Source organism: Myotis lucifugus, unplaced genomic scaffold, assembly GCF_000147115.1.
Source record: "Myotis lucifugus unplaced genomic scaffold, Myoluc2.0 scaffold_213, whole genome shotgun sequence".
Taxonomy (NCBI): Eukaryota; Metazoa; Chordata; class Mammalia; order Chiroptera; family Vespertilionidae; genus Myotis; species Myotis lucifugus.
The window spans coordinates 1,282,246-1,303,540 of record NW_005871261.1 but is presented as its reverse complement, the minus strand read 5'-3'; the positions used below and the strand labels follow the sequence as shown (position 1 = coordinate 1,303,540).

The 21,295-nt window shown below is 42.2% G+C and overlaps 1 protein-coding gene and 1 pseudogene across 8 annotated transcripts in view; one reads left to right on the top strand and one right to left on the bottom strand.

Moving 5' to 3' along the window:
* Positions 1 to 3,990: 3,990 nt before the first annotated feature.
* LOC102425693 lies at positions 3,991 to 5,744 on the bottom strand (annotated as a pseudogene).
* Positions 5,745 to 8,944: 3,200 nt separating this feature from the next.
* Positions 8,945 to 21,295, top strand: part of API5 (apoptosis inhibitor 5) — a 30,091-nt gene continuing 17,740 nt past the window's right edge. For 4 of the 8 annotated variants that reach the window (XR_002831467.1, XM_014463625.2, XM_006097918.3 and 1 more), the window contains exons 1-7: positions 8,953 to 9,129; positions 14,921 to 15,082; positions 16,168 to 16,261; positions 17,269 to 17,334; positions 18,000 to 18,151; positions 19,477 to 19,683; positions 20,771 to 20,875. Coding sequence is in view for 7 of the 8 variants with exons in the window: in XM_014463625.2 (XP_014319111.1) it covers positions 9,061 to 9,129; positions 14,921 to 15,082; positions 16,168 to 16,261; positions 17,269 to 17,334; positions 18,000 to 18,151; positions 19,477 to 19,683; positions 20,771 to 20,875 (855 nt within the window). In the remaining variant the exon portion in view is untranslated. Of the gene's footprint in view, positions 9,130 to 14,920; positions 15,083 to 16,167; positions 16,262 to 17,268; positions 17,335 to 17,999; positions 18,152 to 19,476; positions 19,684 to 20,770; positions 20,876 to 21,295 lie in introns of all 8 variants that reach the window. The other 4 variants (XM_006097919.3, XM_023761685.1, XM_023761682.1 and 1 more) reach the window with 4 other exon arrangements.

The following is a 21,295-nucleotide window of genomic DNA, read 5'->3' as shown; positions in this document are numbered from 1 at the left end:
GCCAGCCTTCATAATCGCATGAGCCAATTCCTTATAATAAATCTGTTTGTATTCACATGCTATTGGTTCTGTTTCTCAGGACCAATACAAGCCCAATGCAGTTTTAGGGAAAGGGTGTCAGCTTTGGTTGTCATCTTCTCAACATTAAGGCAGAGAAAAGTGGGGCCACTCACTGTCCCTTGATTTGCAAGGGGGGAGATTTTTACAGACCATTGCATTGAAAGTCTCTTACACATTGAATAAGGAGCACAGCCAGAACCAGGCTGACTGACTCCCAAGCATCTGGTCTTAACCCCTTATAGCAGGTTGAATGGTGGTTCCCAAAATGATTACCCACTTTCTAATCCCCAGATTAGAAATATGACCTTATTTGGGGGGAAAAGGGTCTTTGTAGATGCAATTAAGTTAAGGATCTTCAGATGAGATCATACTAGATTATCTGGATGGGCCCTAAATCCCATGACAAATCATATATAATCCTATATAATAAAGAACTAATATGCAAATGTCAAGCCCCGCCAGGGCCAGGGGACCTGAGGCCAGGATGGAGGACGTGTGGCTGTGCCCCCCACCTGGCGTTGGGGCCAGGGGACCTGAGGCTGGGCCAGGGGACCTGAGGCCATGCCTCCCACCCCAGCGCTGGGGCTGGGGGACCTGAGGCTGCGCCAGGGGACCTGAGGCCACACACCCCGCCCAGCGGGGCTTGACAGGGAACCTGAGGCTGTGCCCCCCGCCCTGCAGGGCTTCATGGGGGGCCTGAGGCTATGCCCCCACCTGCAGGGCTTGAGGGATTTGGGGCCGGCCAGGTCTGAGTCTCGTGTGATTTCGAGGCGCACATGGGTGGGCGGGAACTTGACTCTGGGTCCCGCAGCATGCCCCAGACTCTGACAGGAGGGAGATTTTTATATACATTTTACTAATTTTATTTCATCTCTGACACTTCTATTATAGAGAAAGGGCAAATAGCAATATTAAAATATTTCCTCTAATTAATTCTCTTTTAATGTGCATGAATTTCGTGCACTGAGCCACTAGTAAAGAGCTAATATGCAAATGGTCATCATACCTCATGCCCTCACGCCCTCTCACCCTTGTGTCCTCTCGTGCTGGAACTGCTCAGACACTCAACACTGGGGAGAGAGGAATGGGGACCAGCCAGGCACAAATGAGCTGGGGAGAAAGGAATGGGGACAAGCCAGGCACAAATGAGCTCACGAGAGAGGAATGGGGACTAGCCAGGCCTGAGTTCTGGGTGCCTGCAGCTGGCCAGAGGAGGTAATCCTGGGTCCCGGGTGCAGGGCAAGGCAGAGGGAGTTAAGGATGATCAAGCCAGCAGGGGAGCAGTTAGGGGTGATCAGGCTGGTAGGGGAGCAATTAGGGGTGATCAGGCAGGCAAGCAGAGGGGTTAGGGGTAATCAGGCAGGCAGGTGAGCGTTTAGGAGCCAGCGGTCCCGGATTGGGAGAGGCAGTCGGACATCCCCCGAGGGGTCCCAGATTGGAGAGGGTGCAGGCTAGGCTTGATGGGACCCCCTCCCTCCCGTGCACGAATTTCATGCACCGAGCTTCTAGTGGTCTTATAAGAGACATACAGGACATATTTGATAGACAACAGAAACTGTTGTTTTAAGCCACCAAGTTTGTGGTAGTTTGTTGACTGCCACAGAAAACTAATACACTGCTATTTCCGATATTGGAGATACTAGTACATTCAGAGGGAGCAAACCAACCTCCAGAGAATAACGTGCAATGACCAAGGGTCACTTTTGAAATACATATGATTAAGGTAAGATGGTATAGGAGAAAGAAGCTAACATTGACTGGGCCCTTACTATGGCCCAGGCACTATCCTACCCACTGACCTCTAGAATTTTGTTTAATCTTCACAATAATCTTATAAAGTAGGTTTCACTGCCCAAGCTGGCTTGGCTCCTGTATAGAGCGTCAGCCTGTGGACTTAAGGGTCCCAGGTTCTATTCCGGCCAAGGGCACATGCCTGGGTTGCGGGCTCTATCCCCAGTGGGGGGCATGCAGGAGGCAGCCGATCAATGATTCTCCCTCATCATTGATGCTTCTATCTCTCTCCTCCCTTCCTCTCTGAAATCAATAAAGAAATATATTTTAAAGTAGGTTCCACTAATAAGTATATAAAGCTCTCCTGGCAAGGCCCACATTAGATTAGGAGGTTGAATATGCTTGAATAAAGAATGGTGAGACTCCAGAGATAACACATCTAAGAAATAAAAATATTGAACCAAGAGGCAGCTAGGTGCTGTAGTTAGGGGTGCAGCCATCCAAGCCAGACCACCTGGATATGCACTCCAAAGCCTCTACTCACCACCTGTGTGACCCTGGGCAGATATCTGTGCCTTGGTTTTTCTATCTCTTAAATGGGGATAGTGCAAGAACCCACCTTACGTAAGGTTGTTGTGAGTAAAAGCATGTGAAGCATTTAGGACCAAGCCTGCCAGATAGCAGCCTCTCCATAAGGTTTAGCTATTCTTCTAACACACATGCTGTTAAGCACACCATAAACACTCAATGGATATTTGCTATTATTATCATTAGTTCAATTAAGACCCAGCTAGACCTTAATCTTTCTCTGATTTTTCTAGAGTTGTGATCTTTTTTCTGCTAGAATTAAAAAGGCCTCCTTGGAAGACAGAAATTGGATTAAAATAACAGCTCTCAGAGTGTAGGCTCTAAGATTGATCCAAAGTACAAGGCATGTAAAGTAATGGCAGGCGAGGGGGCGGCCCTTTAAGCCTTTCACCATATACTTAATAGACAATTAAACCCAACTTCAAGATTACAAAATAAATAGATTCAAAGATAGTCACAGCACTTGAAATGTCACAATTTGCTGTGGTAGAAACCACTGATTGTTAGGTAGGTGGGGGAAGGGAGAGTAATAAGAAAGAGGGAATGGTTTTCCTGAAAATAACCATTTTCCTGAAAATAATCAATAAAAACTAAACCAAGGTAAAAAATTCCTTCTGCCAAAAAGAGCTTTTGACATACGCTAATAAGCTGGTCAGAAAAGTTTGGATTTGTTTATTCCTTAGTTCATGCCTTCATTCATTTAACATTTGTTGATCATGAATAAATAGTTCTTCTAGTTTGCATTAGAAGCCTGGTGCAAAAAAATTGTGCACTGGCAAGGGGGATCCCTCAGCCCAACCTGTGCCCTCTCACAGTCTGGGACCCCTCGGGAGATAACCACCTGCTGGCTTAGGTCTGCTCCCCTGGTGGCAGATGGCACGCCCGATCCGGCGGTGTCTGCCCCATCTCCCCCGGTTGCAGATGGCAGGCCCGGATCCCACGCTGGGGCAGGCCAGTGGCTCGGAATCGATGCTGCCCACCCTGCACAGGGCAGATCCGGATCCAATGCTGGGGCGGCCAGCAGCTGGGGATCGAGCTGCTGACAGCCCCAGGCAGGACGGTGCAGGGGGATTTGCCTGCAATATGCAAATTAGCCACCATCTTTGTTTGTGGTTAATTTGCAAATCACGCCAATTAGCCTATGGAAGGCGTAGCAAAGGTACAGTCAATTAGCATGCCTGTCTATTATTAGACAGGCATGTGTGTGTGTGTTTGGTGGAATTTAATCTTTATTTACAGGGGACTGCAAGCTATGAAATTCCACATAGAAGAAACTCACTGAGAGTAGAAGCTTCATACAGTATGTACAGTTTGGAACTGTTCAAGTATAGATTCATTGTAAAAAGTGCTATAATAACAAACCACATTTAAAAAGAGTTCTTTTTTTAAAAAATATATTTTATTGATATTTTACAGAGAGGAAGGGAGAGGGATAGAGAGCCAGAAACATCGATGAGAGAGAAACACCGATCAGCTGCCTCCTGCACATCCCCCACTGGGGATGTGCTCGCAACCAAGGTACATGCCCCTGACCGGAATCGAACCTGGGACCCTTGGTCCCCAGGCTGACGCTCCATCCACTGAGCCAAACCAGTCAGGGCTTAAAAAGAGTTCTTAGTAGAGAAACAGTAAGACGTACTTATACCAAACATAGTACACAACAAACAACTTTATGACTCAGTTGTACAATCTAAAAGTTAAAGGTCCCAGGAGTGCCGTCCTGAACTTGGAATGTATAACCTTCAGAGGTAGTTTCTGGCACAACATTTTGATCTTCCTCTTCCTCTGCAGAAAAATAGTTCCCAATCAAGTTTAGTGACGCTTTGTACACAGACTCATTTTCATGGTTTTGTAGAGCTTCAATCTTGTCCAAACCTCCACATTCTTCAATCATTATACGTAGTTTCTCAGTTTCACCTAGTCCCTCAGCAGCCTGAAATATATTTGAAATGGCCTCCAGAATAGCCAGAATAATGTTGGTATCTTTCGCAGTTAAGAGGTTCGTCAGTGGTTCTATTATGCCACAATGAACGAGGTATACAATTTGTTCAACTGTTCCACCATGTGTATAGTTGGCCACAGCCCAGACAGCTTCCTTTTGTGTCTTAAAGTTTGCCTTAGCAAGAACACCAATGAGGAATGGGACTAATCCATGATCCACAACTTGCTGTATCTGGTCCTGGCGGCCAGCTGTGATGTTTGACATTGTCCATGTAGCTTCCTTCTGAATATTAGTTTTGGAGTTCGTTAGTAGGCTGGGAAAGATGGCAAGTGCTCCTGCATCTATTACAACCTGCATCTGTTCATCTGTCCCAGCGACAATATTTCCTATGGCTCTTAGCGCAGGAGTCACAATGGGCGATTCAGTAGCTCCTAGGAGCTTCACAAGTTGGGGCACAACTCCTGTTTTCACAACCATTTCAATCCGTACATTTGGACCCTGAGTGAGGTAGGAAATGGCCCAGCAGATATTTGCTAATACTTTTGGATCATCATGATGCAGGAGACGAACTAAAGTAGGAAGAATCTTCTCAACAGCATCTAATGGGGGTACAGGATTCTTGTTGCGACAGAGGTTTAAAAGTGTCCAGGTCAGATTACGTAAGTGACCACATGCTAAAGATGACATATCAGGAACCGCAAGAAGAGCCAACAGTGGGTCAACCGCACCATACTGGATAACCAAGTCTCGGAAAACTGGACCATCACCTGCAATATTTCCTAGAGCCCATACGGCTTGTTCACGGATGTGAGCGTGGGGAGATGCCAACAGAGAAATGAATGCTGGAATAGCACCTCCATCCACTACAGCCTTGGTCTGTTCCGAAGTCCCGGAAGCAATGTTGGTGAGGGCCCAAGCAGATTCAAACTGGATGGGACTACAATCAGCTCTGCCCAAGAAGGACACAAAATTTGGGATCAAACCAGCCCGGATTATGTTGTCTAGGGGTGGCTGTTTTCCTCTAGAAAGCAGTTTCCTTGCAGCCTGAGTAGCTTGGAACTGGCTTCCCAAATTGTTGCTATTGATGCCTTGGACAATGTCCTCCACAGACCAATTTGCAGTGCCCTGGTCGTTGCCGTGTTCCTGCAGTGGAGACGTAGCATCATCGGGAAAGGAGCTCACATTTCTCCTTTTCAGCATCTGGTCATCCTTCTTAGCTTTCCTCAGCTCCACATGAACTTCTATTCGGCGCCGCCTCATTTCTGTACTGTCTTTCCCCTTGTTCTTGAATCTGTTAAGGCGGGCAGCTGGCAAATGAGCATTCTCCTTGGTGGACATGGTTATGAGGCAAAGGGAGAAGCTCCACGCAGCAACTCAGGCTTTCACAGGAGACCCGTGAGCGGAGGACGGGCTGCGGTTTGGTAGCTCCGAGAACGTCTACAGTGGCTCAGCTCTCAGACGGTGTGTTGGGGTCCAACCCCAGCAGGTCCAGGGGTTCCCAAAGGTGTGGACGGAGTCGGCGAAGAAGGAAGGACACGGAGGCAGTGTTCAGTTGATCAGCAGCCTAGCCAGGATCTCCAGCCAAGTTCTAGCCAGGATCTCCAGCCAACTTCTGTCCAGGATCTCCAGCCAGGTTCTGTGCTTTATTGTCTTGTTACATCTGTATTTATACCAGCTAATTTTAATCCTATCAATTTCTATTCCAAAGGTTAGGGCGTTTCTTATCTCCATTCCAGGGAGTAAAGATTATGTAGCTTAAGGGTGATTGTTCTTAGTTAAAGTGATTAACTACCCGCCTGGCACTTAGTTAAGGGGTTTTATCCCCTCCCTAACTTCAGGGGAAAATCCCCACCTGGGGAAACAACCTTTCTCGGAGGGATGACCTTGGTTAAAACACATCGCGCCAAGAAGGTGAGCAAACATATAAAGAACAGTATGCCATATATGCCAGATCCCTTGAAACATATGCTGTGCAGATGTTTCTTCCCTGCAGCTACTGTGTCAAGCAGCAAGGATGGACCGGCTTTGGGCAGTGTATCGTTTCTCTCCCTCTACCAGAATGTGAGCTTAATGTCTCCTTGGCTTGGCTGTAATCTAAAGCAGTGCCTGGCTCATAAAAGGTGTGCAATAACTACTTGCTGAATATAGAGCCAAACAGATCCCCCACTCAAGCATGCAGCTTGGTAGAATGGGATTCAGGTGACCTTAACATTCTCTGGGACCCGTCCCACTGTCTTCCATCTATACATATGGGTCCCAGCAGCCAAGTTTGCTTTGTTTGACCTTGCTTTCCTGGTCTTAACTGATGGTACCACAGCAGACATGTGACCTAAGCTCGGCTGTCCATTATTTTCTTTTCTGGAACTTAATTTTGCCTTGTAAGAATAAAGGGACTTTGAGAAAACAACCTCTGGACTCATTCACAGATCCAATGGCAAGGAGAGAGAATATAAATAAAATTACAGAAGTCACTGTAGAAGACACTTCAGAAAAGCACAAAGGAGGAAATAAAACCACCCGTTTATCAGAGTTTCTAATAAAGGAAAATAGGAAACAACCGACATATCCAAAAATAAATGGATAAATCAACTATGGCGCATTGATACCAGGCAATGCTGTCATTGAAAGACCTATAAAACACATTGCCAAATTAGTGAAACGAGGCACACCAATCAGAACGAATATATGCACCCCTATGTTCCTAGCAGCGTTATTTACAATAGCCAAGATCTGGAAACAGCCCAAGTGCCCAAAAAACTAAGTGGATTAAAAAACTGTGCTACATTTACACCATGGAATACCACATGGTGTAAAAAAGAAGGACTTCTCTCTTACCCTTTGTGACAGCAATAGTGGACCTGGAGATTATTATGCAAAGCGAAATAAGCCAGTCAGAGAAAGATAAATACCATGTGGTTTCACTAATATGTGGAATCTAATGAACAAAATAAACTGACAAACAAAATGGAACCAGAAGCATGGATACATGGAACAGACTTTCGGGAGCCAGATGGGAGGTGGGTGGGGTGATTGGATAAAGAAGTTGAAAGGATTAGCTGAAGAACATACATGCAAATCCCATAGATACCTGCACTCCGCTGCCACAGGTAACTGAAGCTTTTTCGTGCATGTCAGGCACCAGACTTTTGTGTCTCCCAACCACAGGAACCACATTTCAGGCTCCTCAGAATGGTCCTAGGACTTGGGGAAAGGAGGTAGCAATTGCTTCAAGCTACTCACAAGCAGAGCATCTCTCAAAAAAAAAAAAAGAAAGAAAGAAAGAAAGAAAGAAAGAAAGAAAGAAAGAAAGAAAGAAAGAAAGAAAGAAAAAGAAAAGTCTCATCCATCCTCTCCTTCTAATCCTTTTTCATATCCTCAATCTGACTGAGGAGTACAAGGGTAGGGGATCTGTTTTGCAACCATTTCCTGCAGTGTATTCTGCACAAGTGGATCTGGCTTTGAAATTTACCACCTTTTAAAGGTCCGTGTTTCAATACTGAAATTTTAATGTTAGCATCCTTTTACACATATGCGCATAACTTTGTTTTGTATGCTTTTGTTTTTGTGCAAATTAATTTTGTGCAAATTAATAAAATTAATTTAAAATGGAGTTGAGAGCTCAGAAGGGGGAGTCCTTACTCTATGTCAATTATAGACCCTCAACAGGAAGAAATAAATGCACCTACCTAGCAGAATGGAAGATTTCTTCCCTTTCCCGCAACTCAGCCAATTAGAAACCGTCACCACCCTGAAAACTTTTGCTTTCCTCCAATAGACTTTCATTTAAAACAGCCTCTTCCAATGTCCTCCTTTTTCTCTATAAAATAACAGTCCTCTCCTTTGTTGAACTTGCTTATGGTTTTTTGCTACAGTTTGCTTATCCTCTGCTATTCCCAAATTAACCCATTTTGCTGATAAAATCACTGGCTGTTTTATTTTTATTAAAGTCATTTGTTTACGTAGTGATTATTTTATACCTATTTTTGCAACTTCCATTTTTTTTATTTAAACTTGTATTTTAGAGACGCTTATCAGTAAGTGCATATGGTTTCATGTATTTATTACCCTCTTGTAATTAGAGACGATCACATGGCCCTAACTTTACTCTGGAAGCAAGCAAAAATAAACGAACGTTTCCATCCAGCTAAACTTCACCTCAAGATTTGTTTAGATTGATGGATATAGTTTTTATTTTTTTTAACAGCATTGAATGGTTTTTCATTAATTAATTAATTAATTAAACTGAACCCACCGCCTCCTATTGCTAGAGATTTGTTATTGTTCTTGATTCAGGAGGAAATAGAGTTTATAACTTATCTCATACAGCCTGAACTCCCTCCCCTCTTTCTATTTTCTCCCGTTAAGATCACTTTTCCGGCCAACGAGAGATCCGCAGCCGCCTTTGTGCATTCCTGCCCTCCCACCCCAAAAGCTTCTAGGCAGGCGCACTGCTCCCCAAAGGCATCGTGCTTGCCGCCGTGTGCACCTCCAAGCGCTAGAGGGCAATGCAACCCCAGGCTGTGCGTGGGCTGTCAAAAAAGCCGCTCCCGACGCGCACGTCGTTACGTATGCGTTGGGGGCGGAGCCTCCCCGTGCGCGGCGACTGGAGGCGGTGCTGGCGGCAGCTAGAGGCTTCATAGTGCGGCTCGCGGGCTGGGGGCAGGAACTTCGGGGGCGGCGGTGGAGCCGGCGGGGGACAACGACGACCGCAGGAGCGAGCCCTCGGCTTGTCGCTCGCCATGCCGACCGTGGAGGAGCTCTACCGCAACTATGGCATCCTGGCCGATGCCACGGAGCAAGTGGGCCAGGTAGGTCCCCGAGCGGCCTGCAGGGCCCTGCGCTCCGCGGCCTTTCGGGAGCGCTCCCCGGGCCGGGCCGGGGCGGGAGGGACCGCGCTGCGCCGTCCCGCGAGCGCCCGGCCCCGCCGGCTGTTGGGTCGCGGTGGGCCCGGGTCTGGGAGTGTGGAGCCCGGCGTCCCCGGGGCGAGCGCGGCCCCCCTCCGCCTCCCTGGGGCAGCCTCTCCTCCCAGTGGCGCTTTCGAACTCGGCCTCCCGGTAGTTCTCCTCCCGAGCCCCAGTCCTCCTCCTCCTCCTTCCCGGTGGAGTTCAGTCCCTCCGAGGACGAGAGGGAGAGTTCAGACATGTCTCTCTTGAGGTCACAACCTGCTCTTCATTTACGAGACAGAAGTTTGTGGGGGGCAGAAAAGAAAGAAAATGGGCCTTTCGCCCGGACTTGAGTGAGGGCTCGGGATTTCATTTATTCAGGACCTATCACCCATCGGGACGCTGTGCCGGGCGCTGCAGGTACAAGATGGACTGACCGGCGCTCTGCCGGGATGTATTCTTAAAGAGGGAGGCTGGCGATGCATCAATAAGGACGATAGGTTTTATTTAACTTTTTAGTGAAAAGTGTTGTAAAATACGGCAGGGCCGTGCGGGGGGAAGGAGCGTGCAGCGTTATAAGTAGCGGTGTCGGCAGCAGGTCGGTCCGCGGCGTGTGCCCCGACGCGCTTGGAGGAGTGTGGTGTCCGCACCAGCCGGGGCCTCTTTGTGAGTTTCCCAGCCCCGGGGACCGGGACGTTGAGGAGTTGCTCACTGGGCGTGCGCCTGTGTTTTGTTGGGAAAAGAACCGGGTTCTCCCGGAGGGTAACCTTGACTTGTTTTTGTCCGAAATCCCATGCCGTCTGTGTTTGCAGTGCTTAGAACTTCATGGGATTCTCCTGCTGGAAGGAGGAAGTGGACGATCCTAGAGCTACTGGCGTGAGCTAGGCTGTGGTACTGCCCCCTCCCGGTCCCGTCTCTGGGCATGTGTCATTTCTGAGCCGAAGGCGGGGAAATGTTGGAACCTTGTTTTAGCTTAATCTAGAATTGTAAATATACAGTTCCAAGTATCGTGATTTTCCTTCCCTACATACTTCCCGTTTCAGTAGGGAATTTTTTAAAAAATATATATTTTATTGATTTTTTTTACAGAGAGGAAGAGAGAGGGGAGAGGGATAGAGAGTTAGGAACATCGATGAGAAACATGGATCAGCTGCCTCCTGCACACTCCCTACTGGGGATGTGCCCGCAACCAAGGTACATGCCCTTGACCGGAATCGAACCTGGGACCCTTCAGTCTGCAGGCCGATGCTCTATCCACTGAGCCAAACCGGTTAGGGCTCAGTAGGGAATTTTGACGTCACTAATAAGAAATATAAGCTGCCTGTTGTAGATGTATGTAAGGTGTGGGTTATAGATCGGACTGTGCATGAGAAATTGTCTGCCCATTAAGACAAGGTGGGAAAAACTGTGGTCAGTCATGGTTTGATTTTGTTGTTCCTAGAAAGAGGTAGTAGTGAAGATATTCTCATTCATTGTGGCTGAGTTGCGGAAGATTATAGTAAACTAGAGGCCCGATGCATGACATTCATGCAAGAGTAAGCCTTCCTCCCCCTCGCCTGCCGGACCCGGGCTTCCCTTGCAGCCCCGGCTTTTTTCAGAAGGTCGTCCGGAAGGACGTCCAGTCTAATAAGCATATTATGCTTTTATTATTATAGATGTTCTCCCTAAAATTGTCCATCAGCAGAGGGAATGGGTAGAAGCTACAACAGTGATTCTCAGTCAGTTACAGACGTTTCGCTCCCAAAGAGGTGGATCAGGAATCTTGTAGGGAAACTTTGAAACCCTCTACATAGTGATGTCCCATTTCTCCACCTTCATTTTTTTAGTTAAAATTTTGCAATGTTGATTATTGCAGGTGTCCCCCTTCCCCTCCCCTTGCCCACCTCCACCCACCCCTACCTCCCTATCCCTTGGTCTTCATCCCACTATTGCCCGTGTCCATGTTATTTGTCTATATATTCTTCAGCTAATCCCTTCACCTTCTTTATCCAATCTCACCGCCACTCACCTCTCCTCTGGCTCCCGATTCCATTTTGTTTGTCAGTTTATTTTGTTGATTAGATTCCACACATTAGTGAGATCATAAGGTATTTGTCTTTCTCTGACTGGCTTATTTCACTTAGCATAATACTCTCCAGATCAGTGATGGCGAACCTATGACACGCGTGCCAGAGGTGACACATGAACTCATTTTTTTGGTTGATTTTTCGTTGTTAAATGGCATTTAAATATATAAAATAAATATCAAAAATATAAGTCTTTGTTTTACTATGGTTGCAAATATCAAAAAATTTCTATATGTGACACGGCACCAGAGTTAAGTTAGGGTTTTTCAAAATGCTGACACGCCGAGCTCAAAAGGTTCGCCATCACTGCTCCAGATCCATTCATGCTATGGCAAAGTTTCAGAGTTCCTTCTTTTTTTACAGCCGTGTAGTAGTCATGGTATAAATGTACTGCAGCTTTTTTATCCACTCACCTATGATGGCACTGATGGGACTTTTTCCAGATGTTGGCTATTCCCACCCTTTTGCTGGAGTAGAAAAAACGGTTGACAGCCACCTATTTACAGTGTACGATAGGGCAAGTGGAAGCCAAACTTGAATTTATCTATGCAGTATTATGGATAATTGAGAATTGCTTGCATTCCCCTCATACGTCATCTTCAGTTATAAATACTACCAGATTAGATTGAGAGATCTCCCTCAAGAGGTCAAAAGTGTCTTTCTCAAAGCGCTTAGGAGCCATAAGTTTGTGAAAAAGCAGAAAAGGCACCTTTCCTGCTGACTTCTCTGAGGGCCCGTGATTTTATATATTCAGTACATTTTTTGAGTGCCTGCCATGTAGCAGACACTGCTGGGCGGTAAGATTTTAGCACAGTTCCCTGTAGATGATGGGAGATCAGTACCTTCATGACACTAATGACAGCTGTCAAGCAACTACTTAAGACAAAAAGACCTCTGCATAATGAAGTGAATTCTGAGGGACCTAAAGCTGAACTAAACCATAATGCTTACAAATTCTCTCTTGTGTAATACTTCATCTCTTTTAGAAAAAAAATATCTAAAACTGTTCAGCAAAAAAGGATGGTGGGTTTTAGGATTCTGCTTGTGAATTTTAACTAACAAAAGCAAGAGCCAACTTAATGGAAGAGACATTGCTTGCTTTTTTTTTTTAAGGAGAGAAAGTTTTCATTCTTAGTGTTGCAAAGCCTAATTTTCATGTTAACTTAGATTTACAGTCAAGATTTCAGTTTCCTGATAGATACCTATCTGGACACTTCTTAGACCAGATAGGTATCTATTTGAGGTTCTTAGTCCAGACCTTCCTTCTAATGTTGATTTTCACCCTTTGACAAAGAGTTGAGTACCACAGTTACTCACGCTGCTGCCATGAGGGAGTGCCCTTGGCACTACTGTCAATACTAAATAGTTCTCTGAGGTTTTGTCAGCTAATTTTCCTCAAGCAGATCATATTTTTCTCTTTTTTAACCTCCTTGGCACTATGTATTCATTTATAGAACTTCAGATTTATATTTTATTTCATATGAGGACTTTTGTTAGTTTCTTGCTAAATTGTAAAAACTCTTGGAGTTAAGGATTACATCCTTTAACAGTTGTCCCTTGAATAAAACGGGTTTGAGCTGTGGCAGTCCGCTCAGACCATGCACATGTATTTTCTGATAAGCAAACTGTGATTGAGAAATTGTAAATGAAGCATTATTTAATACCTCAGAACCTTCCAGCCCCTCTGTCACCTTTCCTCGTGTAGCTCGTGTGTTCTGCCTACTTACTCAGCCTTCCTTTCCCCGTTCTGCATCTGGCTCCTTCAGTTCTCCTTCCCCTGCTGATGGTTCCTTTACCTCCCGGACCCCTTTCCACTGTGCTCTGCCCAGGGCTTCCGACCAGCCATCATAGAGCTGTGGCCCATCATTATTTTAAATGGTGCTTCAAATGATTATGAATTTATTTAATGGTAAAGTGTAAATACTTAATTTGATGTAGTCAATTTTTTTTAAAGTTTAAAAGACAAAACAAAATACAAACACCTGTTAAGGGACTGTGGCACTTAGGGTTTTCTGGGGCGGGTTTTCTAAGATTAGATCCTTACACAGGAGTACAGTGGCTTTTCAGGGTGGAAGAGTATAAACTTTACTAACTTATATTTCATGAAATAGCATTATTTTGGTATCTTTTTTTATGGAATGTATGTTTTTTTAGAACTGATTTTTAGAATGTGTTTTTTAAGTAGGTTGGCAGTATATGACCTAACCTTTCGATACATAGAACACTTTATTTTTGATTATTTAATAAGGGAATGTCCTTAATTGAGATTCTACTGTACCTCAGTAACTTTGCATCCTGCTTTATTTAACTAAATTTTTGGTAGTTCTGTAATTCATTAGATATTTATTAGTTATTCCCCTCTTGATGGCCTGAAGTATACTCACATATCTAAAGCACTTAGCGAGCCCTAACTGGTTTGGCTCAGTGGATAGAGCGTCAGCCTGTGGACTCGAGGGTCCCAGGTTTGATTCCGGACAAGGGCATGTACCTTGGTTGCAGGAGGCAGCTGATGGATGTTTCTTTCTCATCGATGTTTCTAACTCTATCCCTTTCCTCTCTGAAAAATCAATAAAATATATTTTTTAAAAAATAATAAATAAAGCACTTAGCGAATTGCCTTATACAGAGTAAACACTATCCTGTTTACACATTTGGTATCATTATTATAATGTTTAAGGGTTAAGGTTTTCTAGTAATTAAAAGTTTTATCCAGATGTCCAAACAGGAGATGTAGCTATAGTCTCCATATTTATTACTGTTCTTGCCAGGTTGATCATTGTCATTTATTGAAAGGACTGTTTTTGGAGGCAGGGGTATAGGAGGATTCAGAACTAGTTGACATGAGTATCTGAAGGAGAGCACTTCTGAATTTTTTTTTTTTTAAGGAAACATGAGTTTTGAATGCATTATTCTAATAAAAAGCTAAATAAGTGACATTTGAATCTTTCTTAATCCAAAATTGGCAGGCTATATAGAATGAATTATCATTTTCATATTCTAAAATATGAGGCAAAGTAAAGCTTCCTAACCTTTGTCGTATTGCTTAATTTCAGGAATGTATCCTCTTCACCTGCTTTAAAGTGCTATTTGGAAACAAATATATTTAAATACATGTAACAATTCTTTGAGGATTCTACCACATTTATTACAAATTTTTTTTATTTTTTTTTTTAAATCACCACAAAAATATTTATACTCAAGTAGCATCTACATAATCGCAGATTTAAAAAATGCTCAATAGTACAGCCCTGCTTGCAACACTAACATGTCATCTGGTCTGAGCAGCCAGTGGCACAGGTATCCTGAGTGTATCGAGCAGCTCTCATTACAATTTTTAAAGCATGATACAGTCATGAGGCTGGGGTCAGTAATCACTAGAATGAAGAAGTGTTGGTACATCAACAAGCTTAGTTGCTTTTCCCACTAAAATTAGAGTCATCCTTCTCTCTTTCCCTACTCACAAATAACTCGTGGGCGGCGGGCAGGGAACAGATGGAAGGAAGGTAGGTGTCCAATTTAAGCAGTAACACTCCAAAACAAGCCCTATTTCTAAGCTTAGTCTTTGTAAAATTTTACTAATTTAGGTTCAAACAAGTTTGTTTAGCTTTCATCATTCAGCATTGTGTTTCTTTTCTGTGTTATTCTTTCAGCATAAAGATGCCTATCAAGTGATATTGGATGGTGTGAAAGGTGGTACCAAGGAAAAAAGATTAGCAGCTCAGTTTATTCCAAAATTCTTTAAGCATTTTCCAGAATTGGCTGATTCTGCTATCAATGCACAGTTAGACCTCTGTGAGGATGAAGATGTATCAGTAAGTGTATGATTGATGCTTTTCAATAAGTTTTCAGATGTTGCCATTTCCAGACATTGTATGTGCATAGTTCATATAATTAAGTACCAATCATCTCAGTGCCCAATAAAATACTGCAATATGGTTTGGCACAATGTCATACCATTTCTCTACATTTGAGAAAATATTTTGCTCTTTCACCACCCTTCAACTGTGAAAAATGCATAGAATTACAAGATACTTTGTTTTGCTTATTCGTTATTCATGGTTAAAAATGGGTTGTGGCCATTATTTTATAACTCATTATACATTGTGCATATGAAATGAGACTAATGTTAGTTTTCAATCAATTTATGCTTACCTTAGATATTTAAAGTTTTAGTAGTATTACATCATAAAACAGTTTCAACAACCCTAAATATTTTTCATAGCAGGAAAATATTTGGTATGTGTAATAATTGTATAGGATAACTAGAATAAGAAGAATTAGCCTTTAGCATTTCTGGCTGCTGATACAGGTTTCTGAGAATTTTCAGCTATTATTCATGACTTTCAAATGAAATTTGTGAATTAACAACATTTCATGCAGAATTTGCTAGCTGTAACTCCCATACATTTTTATGTTAAACTAAATAAGCCAAGACTACATATTTGGAGTTAAATACATAAAATATTCACAAATGTGTATTAAGTAGTCAATACTGAAAATTGGAAAGTAAATAGTTACTAGATATGACATTGCCACTGTAGGCTTTCTTAAGGGATACATATTATGTGCCCTAAAAAAAACAACAACAAAAACAATAGTTGTGTATAATCAATATGTAAACCATCGTTTATAATCTCAAATCTGTCTACTCCAATCAGATAATCATATTTAATGTCTCTTCCCACCACATTTTATTTTAGTTATTCTGTGAAGCTTGAATGCTAAATTGAAGCAAATTATTTCTGAAACTGCTAGAATTTTCATGTTTTATATTTTTGTGATTCATCTGCCCCCTAATTAATGGTTTTTCTGTGGTTTTAGTTTTTTTTAAAGATTGGGTTTGTTGTTTTTATTGATGATAGTATTTGGTTAAATTTTTGTTTGAAATTATATCCAGATTCGACGGCAAGCAATTAAAGAGCTTCCTCAATTTGCCACTGGAGAAAATCTTCCCCGAGTGGCAGATATTCTAACCCAACTTTTGCAAACAGGTAAGGAATATTAACATTATCCTTTTAATGAATATGACTTCTCCAGGCTAAAAGGGGTCAATGGGTGGGGAGGAGAATATAGGTAATACTTTCAACAATAAAGATTTAAGACAAAGATAAATAAATTCATTTAAATAATAGTATTTAAATCTGCACTTTAAATATATGTAACTTCTCTCTGAAATGACTCTGTTTTTAGCTTTAAAAAAAATTCTCTTATATTTAATAGTTTGAAACTTAATGACTTGTGATTATCCAATTCCTAGTGTTGTTTTGTGTTGAATTCTGTTTATAAAGGCAAAATTACTAGATTCTTTGGGAGATTTTGATGCATCATGATCTCCTCCCCTCTAATTTCCTATAGTTTCATAATTGGACCATCCTATATAATAAAAGCCAAATATGCTAAGTGTCCGGTTGTCCAGTCATCCGTTTAACCAATCAAAGCATAGTATGCTAATGATATGCTAAGGCTGCTCAACTGCTCATTATAATGTGCACTGACCACCAGGGGGCAGAGGCTCCGACTGGTAGGTTAGCTTGCTGCTGGGGTCCAGCCGATTGGGACTGAGCCAGACAGGCCAGATACACCTGGAGCCTTCCCGTGGAGCCCCACCCAGCTGGCTAACCTCCCATGTCCCTCCCCGGCCCCAATTGTGCACCAGTGGGGTCCCTCGGCCTGGCCTGCACCCTCTCACAATCCAGGACACCTTGGGGAATGTCGGAGAGCGGTTTCGGCCTGATCCCACAGGCCAGGCCAAGGGAACCCACTGGTGCACAAATTCATGCACCAGGCCTCTAGTCTTAATATAAAACCTTTCCAGGCATGCTATATCAGGTTCTCTGCCTTTTTAAGGAAGATGTATTTTCTCAGTACTTGAGAGAATTACTTAAATTACGTGTCTCAATGTAATCCATGAGAATCTATGTTGAATCTTAAATTTCAAAATGAAGCAGATGATATTTTTCATTTATTTTATGCGTTGTACCACTTTTTCTCTTTGTAGATGACTCTGCAGAATTTAACTTAGTGAACAATGCCCTATTAAGTATATTTAAGATGGATGCAAAAGGTAAGGCCACTTCTTGTTCTGAATTGTTCTTCTTAGTCTGATGTCTTAAAAATTGGGGAGTTTGGCACAACTCATAAAAGATAAATTCTGGAATTCACCCACATGTCTATTTCATAAAAATATTAAGTGTTCTTTTTTAAAAAGCTATTTAGTTCAAGAGGTTTATGAGTTGAAAACCCAGCAGAAATAATTGCAAAAGCAGTTCCAAAATGCCTGCGTTTTATTTATTATTAGTAATGATAACCCCAGCTGGTGTGGCTCAGAGGTTGAGTGTCGACCTATGAACCAGGAGGTCAGGGTATATGCCTGGGTTGCGGGCTCATTTCCCCAGTAGGGGGTGTGCAGGAGGCAGCCAATCAATGATTCTCTCTTATCATTGATGTTTCTCTCTCTCTCCCTCTCCCTTCCTCTCCGAAATCAATATAAATACGTATTTTTTTAAAAAGGGTAAGTCATGCTCAGTCATGCTCAGTCTAACTCTGAATCCATGAAGAAAGCATATGATCACTCTTACAGTTGAAGCTTCATATTAATTTAACCAGTATCAATGATACTCAGGATGTTTATTAACTCACTTGAGAAGAAATACTATAAACTGAGTTATATTTAAAAACTTCATTATGATATAGAATTAACTTGCTACACAAAACTATTTTGTTTTGCAGGGACTTTAGGTGGCTTATTCAGCCAAATCCTTCAAGGAGAAGACATTGTTAGAGAACGAGCAATCAAATTCCTTTCTACAAAACTTAAGACTTTACCAGATGAAGTCTTAACAAAGGAAGTAGAGGAACTTATACTAACTGAATCCAAAAAGGTAAGTTTCAGTCATCATTTAAATAGAACTTCTCTAAAGCAAAAGCATGTATTTGAACTTAGCAGTATTCATCAATGTATATAAAATGTCATATCCCATTAGAACTGTAGAATTTCAAGCTTTTCTTACATTGTATTTTGCACTTTGCTTGCTTGTAATGATGAATGTGTGTTAATTTAAAGGGATGTGATCACATTTAAATCCTTTGTGATTGCTAACCTCAAAATTTATGCATTTTCCAGGAATCTACAGATCAACTCCTTCAGGAAATTTTACCTAATTCCCACCCGTCTTAGGATAATCTCTCAGTATTTTGGATAGTTTCAAAATAAAAATGAAATCACATTGAAATGACCTATTTTTTTCGTCCTACCCCATGACTCTATAAGCTCTTCAAGAGTGTGCCCCCAGATCTAGCATAAGTATAGAAGCTGAGATTATCAAGATGTGTCACAAGTAATTTTCACTTATGAAGTGTAAACGTTTGGGAATATTTTACTTTTTTATATGTTTAGGAAAATTCCAAAATTTTCCTGATATTATTGTTCACTTGCTTACTAATAAGATTTCGTCAGAGAGAAAGGAGCAGTTATTCAGCTGGAAATGTCAGCATATTTTATTTATGCTCCAACTAATAATCTGGTGGAATACGTCTTCTATTTTGTATGCAATTACCACATTAGCGTGAATGAGGCTGCTTTTATATATAGGAAACTGCATCTGATTTACTACATAATTTCTCAATCTTTATTTTGCTGTCACTCCCAAAAGAGCCTTTTTAGACTTATTTTTTTCCTTAGCTACCCTTTTATGAATTTTTAGTGCCACAGATATACTCTATATCTTTTTATTTACTGTATGCACATTTGTGCTTTAGACATAAAAAAGTTTTCCAAGAACCAAATTTGCCGCCTTGGAGACAACATTGTGCCCCATCTATAATAATAAAAGTGTAATATGCTAATTAGACTGGACATCCTTCCAGACCACCTTCTGGACAAAGCTGGGGCTTCGAGGGAAGCCCAGGTGCCTGCCTGCGGCCAGTCCCGGGTGCCAGAGGGAAGCCCTGGAAGCCGGTGCAGGCAGCCGAGGGAAGGAAGGCATACTCTTGCACAAATTTTGTGCATCGGGCCTCTAGTATGGATAATAATGTTCTACTCTGAAGTTAAATTGACTGAAGCTAGAAGTTATACTCTCATCAGTATTTCAGAAACATTAAGAGCAAACTGACTTTAGTAACTGAAGTAAATGTTATACTGCTTTAATATTGATCTTTCCCATTCAAGTGGTAAAGACACTTATTTTGAATTATTATCTCTTTCCAGGTCCTAGAAGATGTGACTGGTGAAGAATTTGTCCTGTTCATGAAGATACTGTCTGGGTTAAAGAGCTTACAGACAGTGAGTGGAAGACAGCAACTTGTAGAGTTGGTGGCTGAACAGGCTGACCTAGAACAAACCTTCAACCCGTCAGATCCCGACTGTGTGGACAGGCTCTTACAGTGCACTCGGCAGGCGGTTCCCCTCTTCTCGGTGAGCTCTTGGTTTTACATAGATGCTATTTTCATTACTCTGTTAGCTTATGTTTTTTCTTTCTTTAACTATGTTTTTATTGATTTCAGAGAGGAAGGGAGAGGGAGAGAGAGAGATAGAAACATCAGTGATGACCCCACACTGGGGATCCAGCCCACAACCCCAGGCATGTGCCCTGACCTGGAATCCAAATGTGTCCTCCTGGTTCCTAGGTCGATGCTCAGCCACTGAGCCACGGTGGCCGGGTAGCTTATATTTCTATAGATATTCACTTGAGCATTCTCTTCAAACCTTTGTGTAAAAGTAGTAACATAGTGGAATCAATATTTAGTTTATGGGGGCTTGAGTAGGGTTGGTGAGAGACCAAAGCAGCAAGAAGTTTCTTTAAAGTCTTTCTAAGAGGCTTTTTTAAAGTCTTGAGAATTTTGCATCATAAATTATAATTTGGCTGAGTTTCTAAAATGCTTGCTTTAGTAATTTAACCTTTTTTCTTAAATTTTCTAACAGATTGTTGTTTTAAGTATATATGCTCTTTATCTCTGACTTTGTGCTATTTCTAGCCATCAGTGTTCCGGCATGTGCATACCATAGTTTTAAAAAAAGTTTAAAGGATCTATCCTTTGTGAAAATGTACAATCTGAAATTCAACACTGGAATCTTCCCCAAAATTTGGAACAGTTAAAAGATATGTAGATGTTGCCCTGCCCGAGTGGCTCAGTTGGTTGGAGTGTCATTCTGTGTACCAAAAGATTGCTGGTTAGACCCTGGTCAGGGCTCGTACAGGAGGCAACCAATCGATGTTTCTTGCATTCTCTCTCTCTTTCTCTCTGTGTGTCTCTCTCTCTCTCTCTCAAAAAAAAACCCCAATAAAAACGTATCCTCGGGTGAGGATTAAAAAAAAAACAAAGATGTATAGAGGTTGATTTCTGGGGTGCTCCGGTGTCTGCACTGCATTGTATTTGTAGCCACAGTGCTTGATGCTGTAGTGCTCAGTGAGCATTTGGGGAATGACATTCTACTGTTATATTTGAGAGAATGTGTCTCCCTTTTTTGACAACTCAGTGTTTTTTGTTTGTTTTTTTTACAGAAAAACGTGCATTCCACAAGGTTTGTGACTTACTTCTGTGAGCAGGTTCTACCTAACCTCAGCTCCTTAACTACTCCAGTGGAGGGTCTTGATATACAGTTGGAGGTAAGAGAAGATTTCTCCTTCTGGTACTGAAAAGCCATTCTCATATTTTAATAAAAATATAAACCACTAACTTAAATCCGATTTCTAAGACAATAGAGGTCTGGTGATGGCTAGCAAGAATCTGTCCTAGGATGAATTACATAGGAATGATTTATGAGTTCAATTAAAGGTTGTTGCAATGGGAAAGCACTGCTTATAGTGTTCATTGTAGTCAGTCTCTACCTTTGTAGTCTTAATACTTTTAAATAAGGTATTTAACTAATGATAGTTCCCATCTCTGTCCTCAACTGATAGAGCTGGATTAACACAAAATATCCTTTATCCTTTCTCCAATAGAATTGATTACTCCATCTCTCTCCTTTGTATCTCAGCTCTAATGTTTATATACATTTTTTTTCACAGCATGTGTAATACTTTACA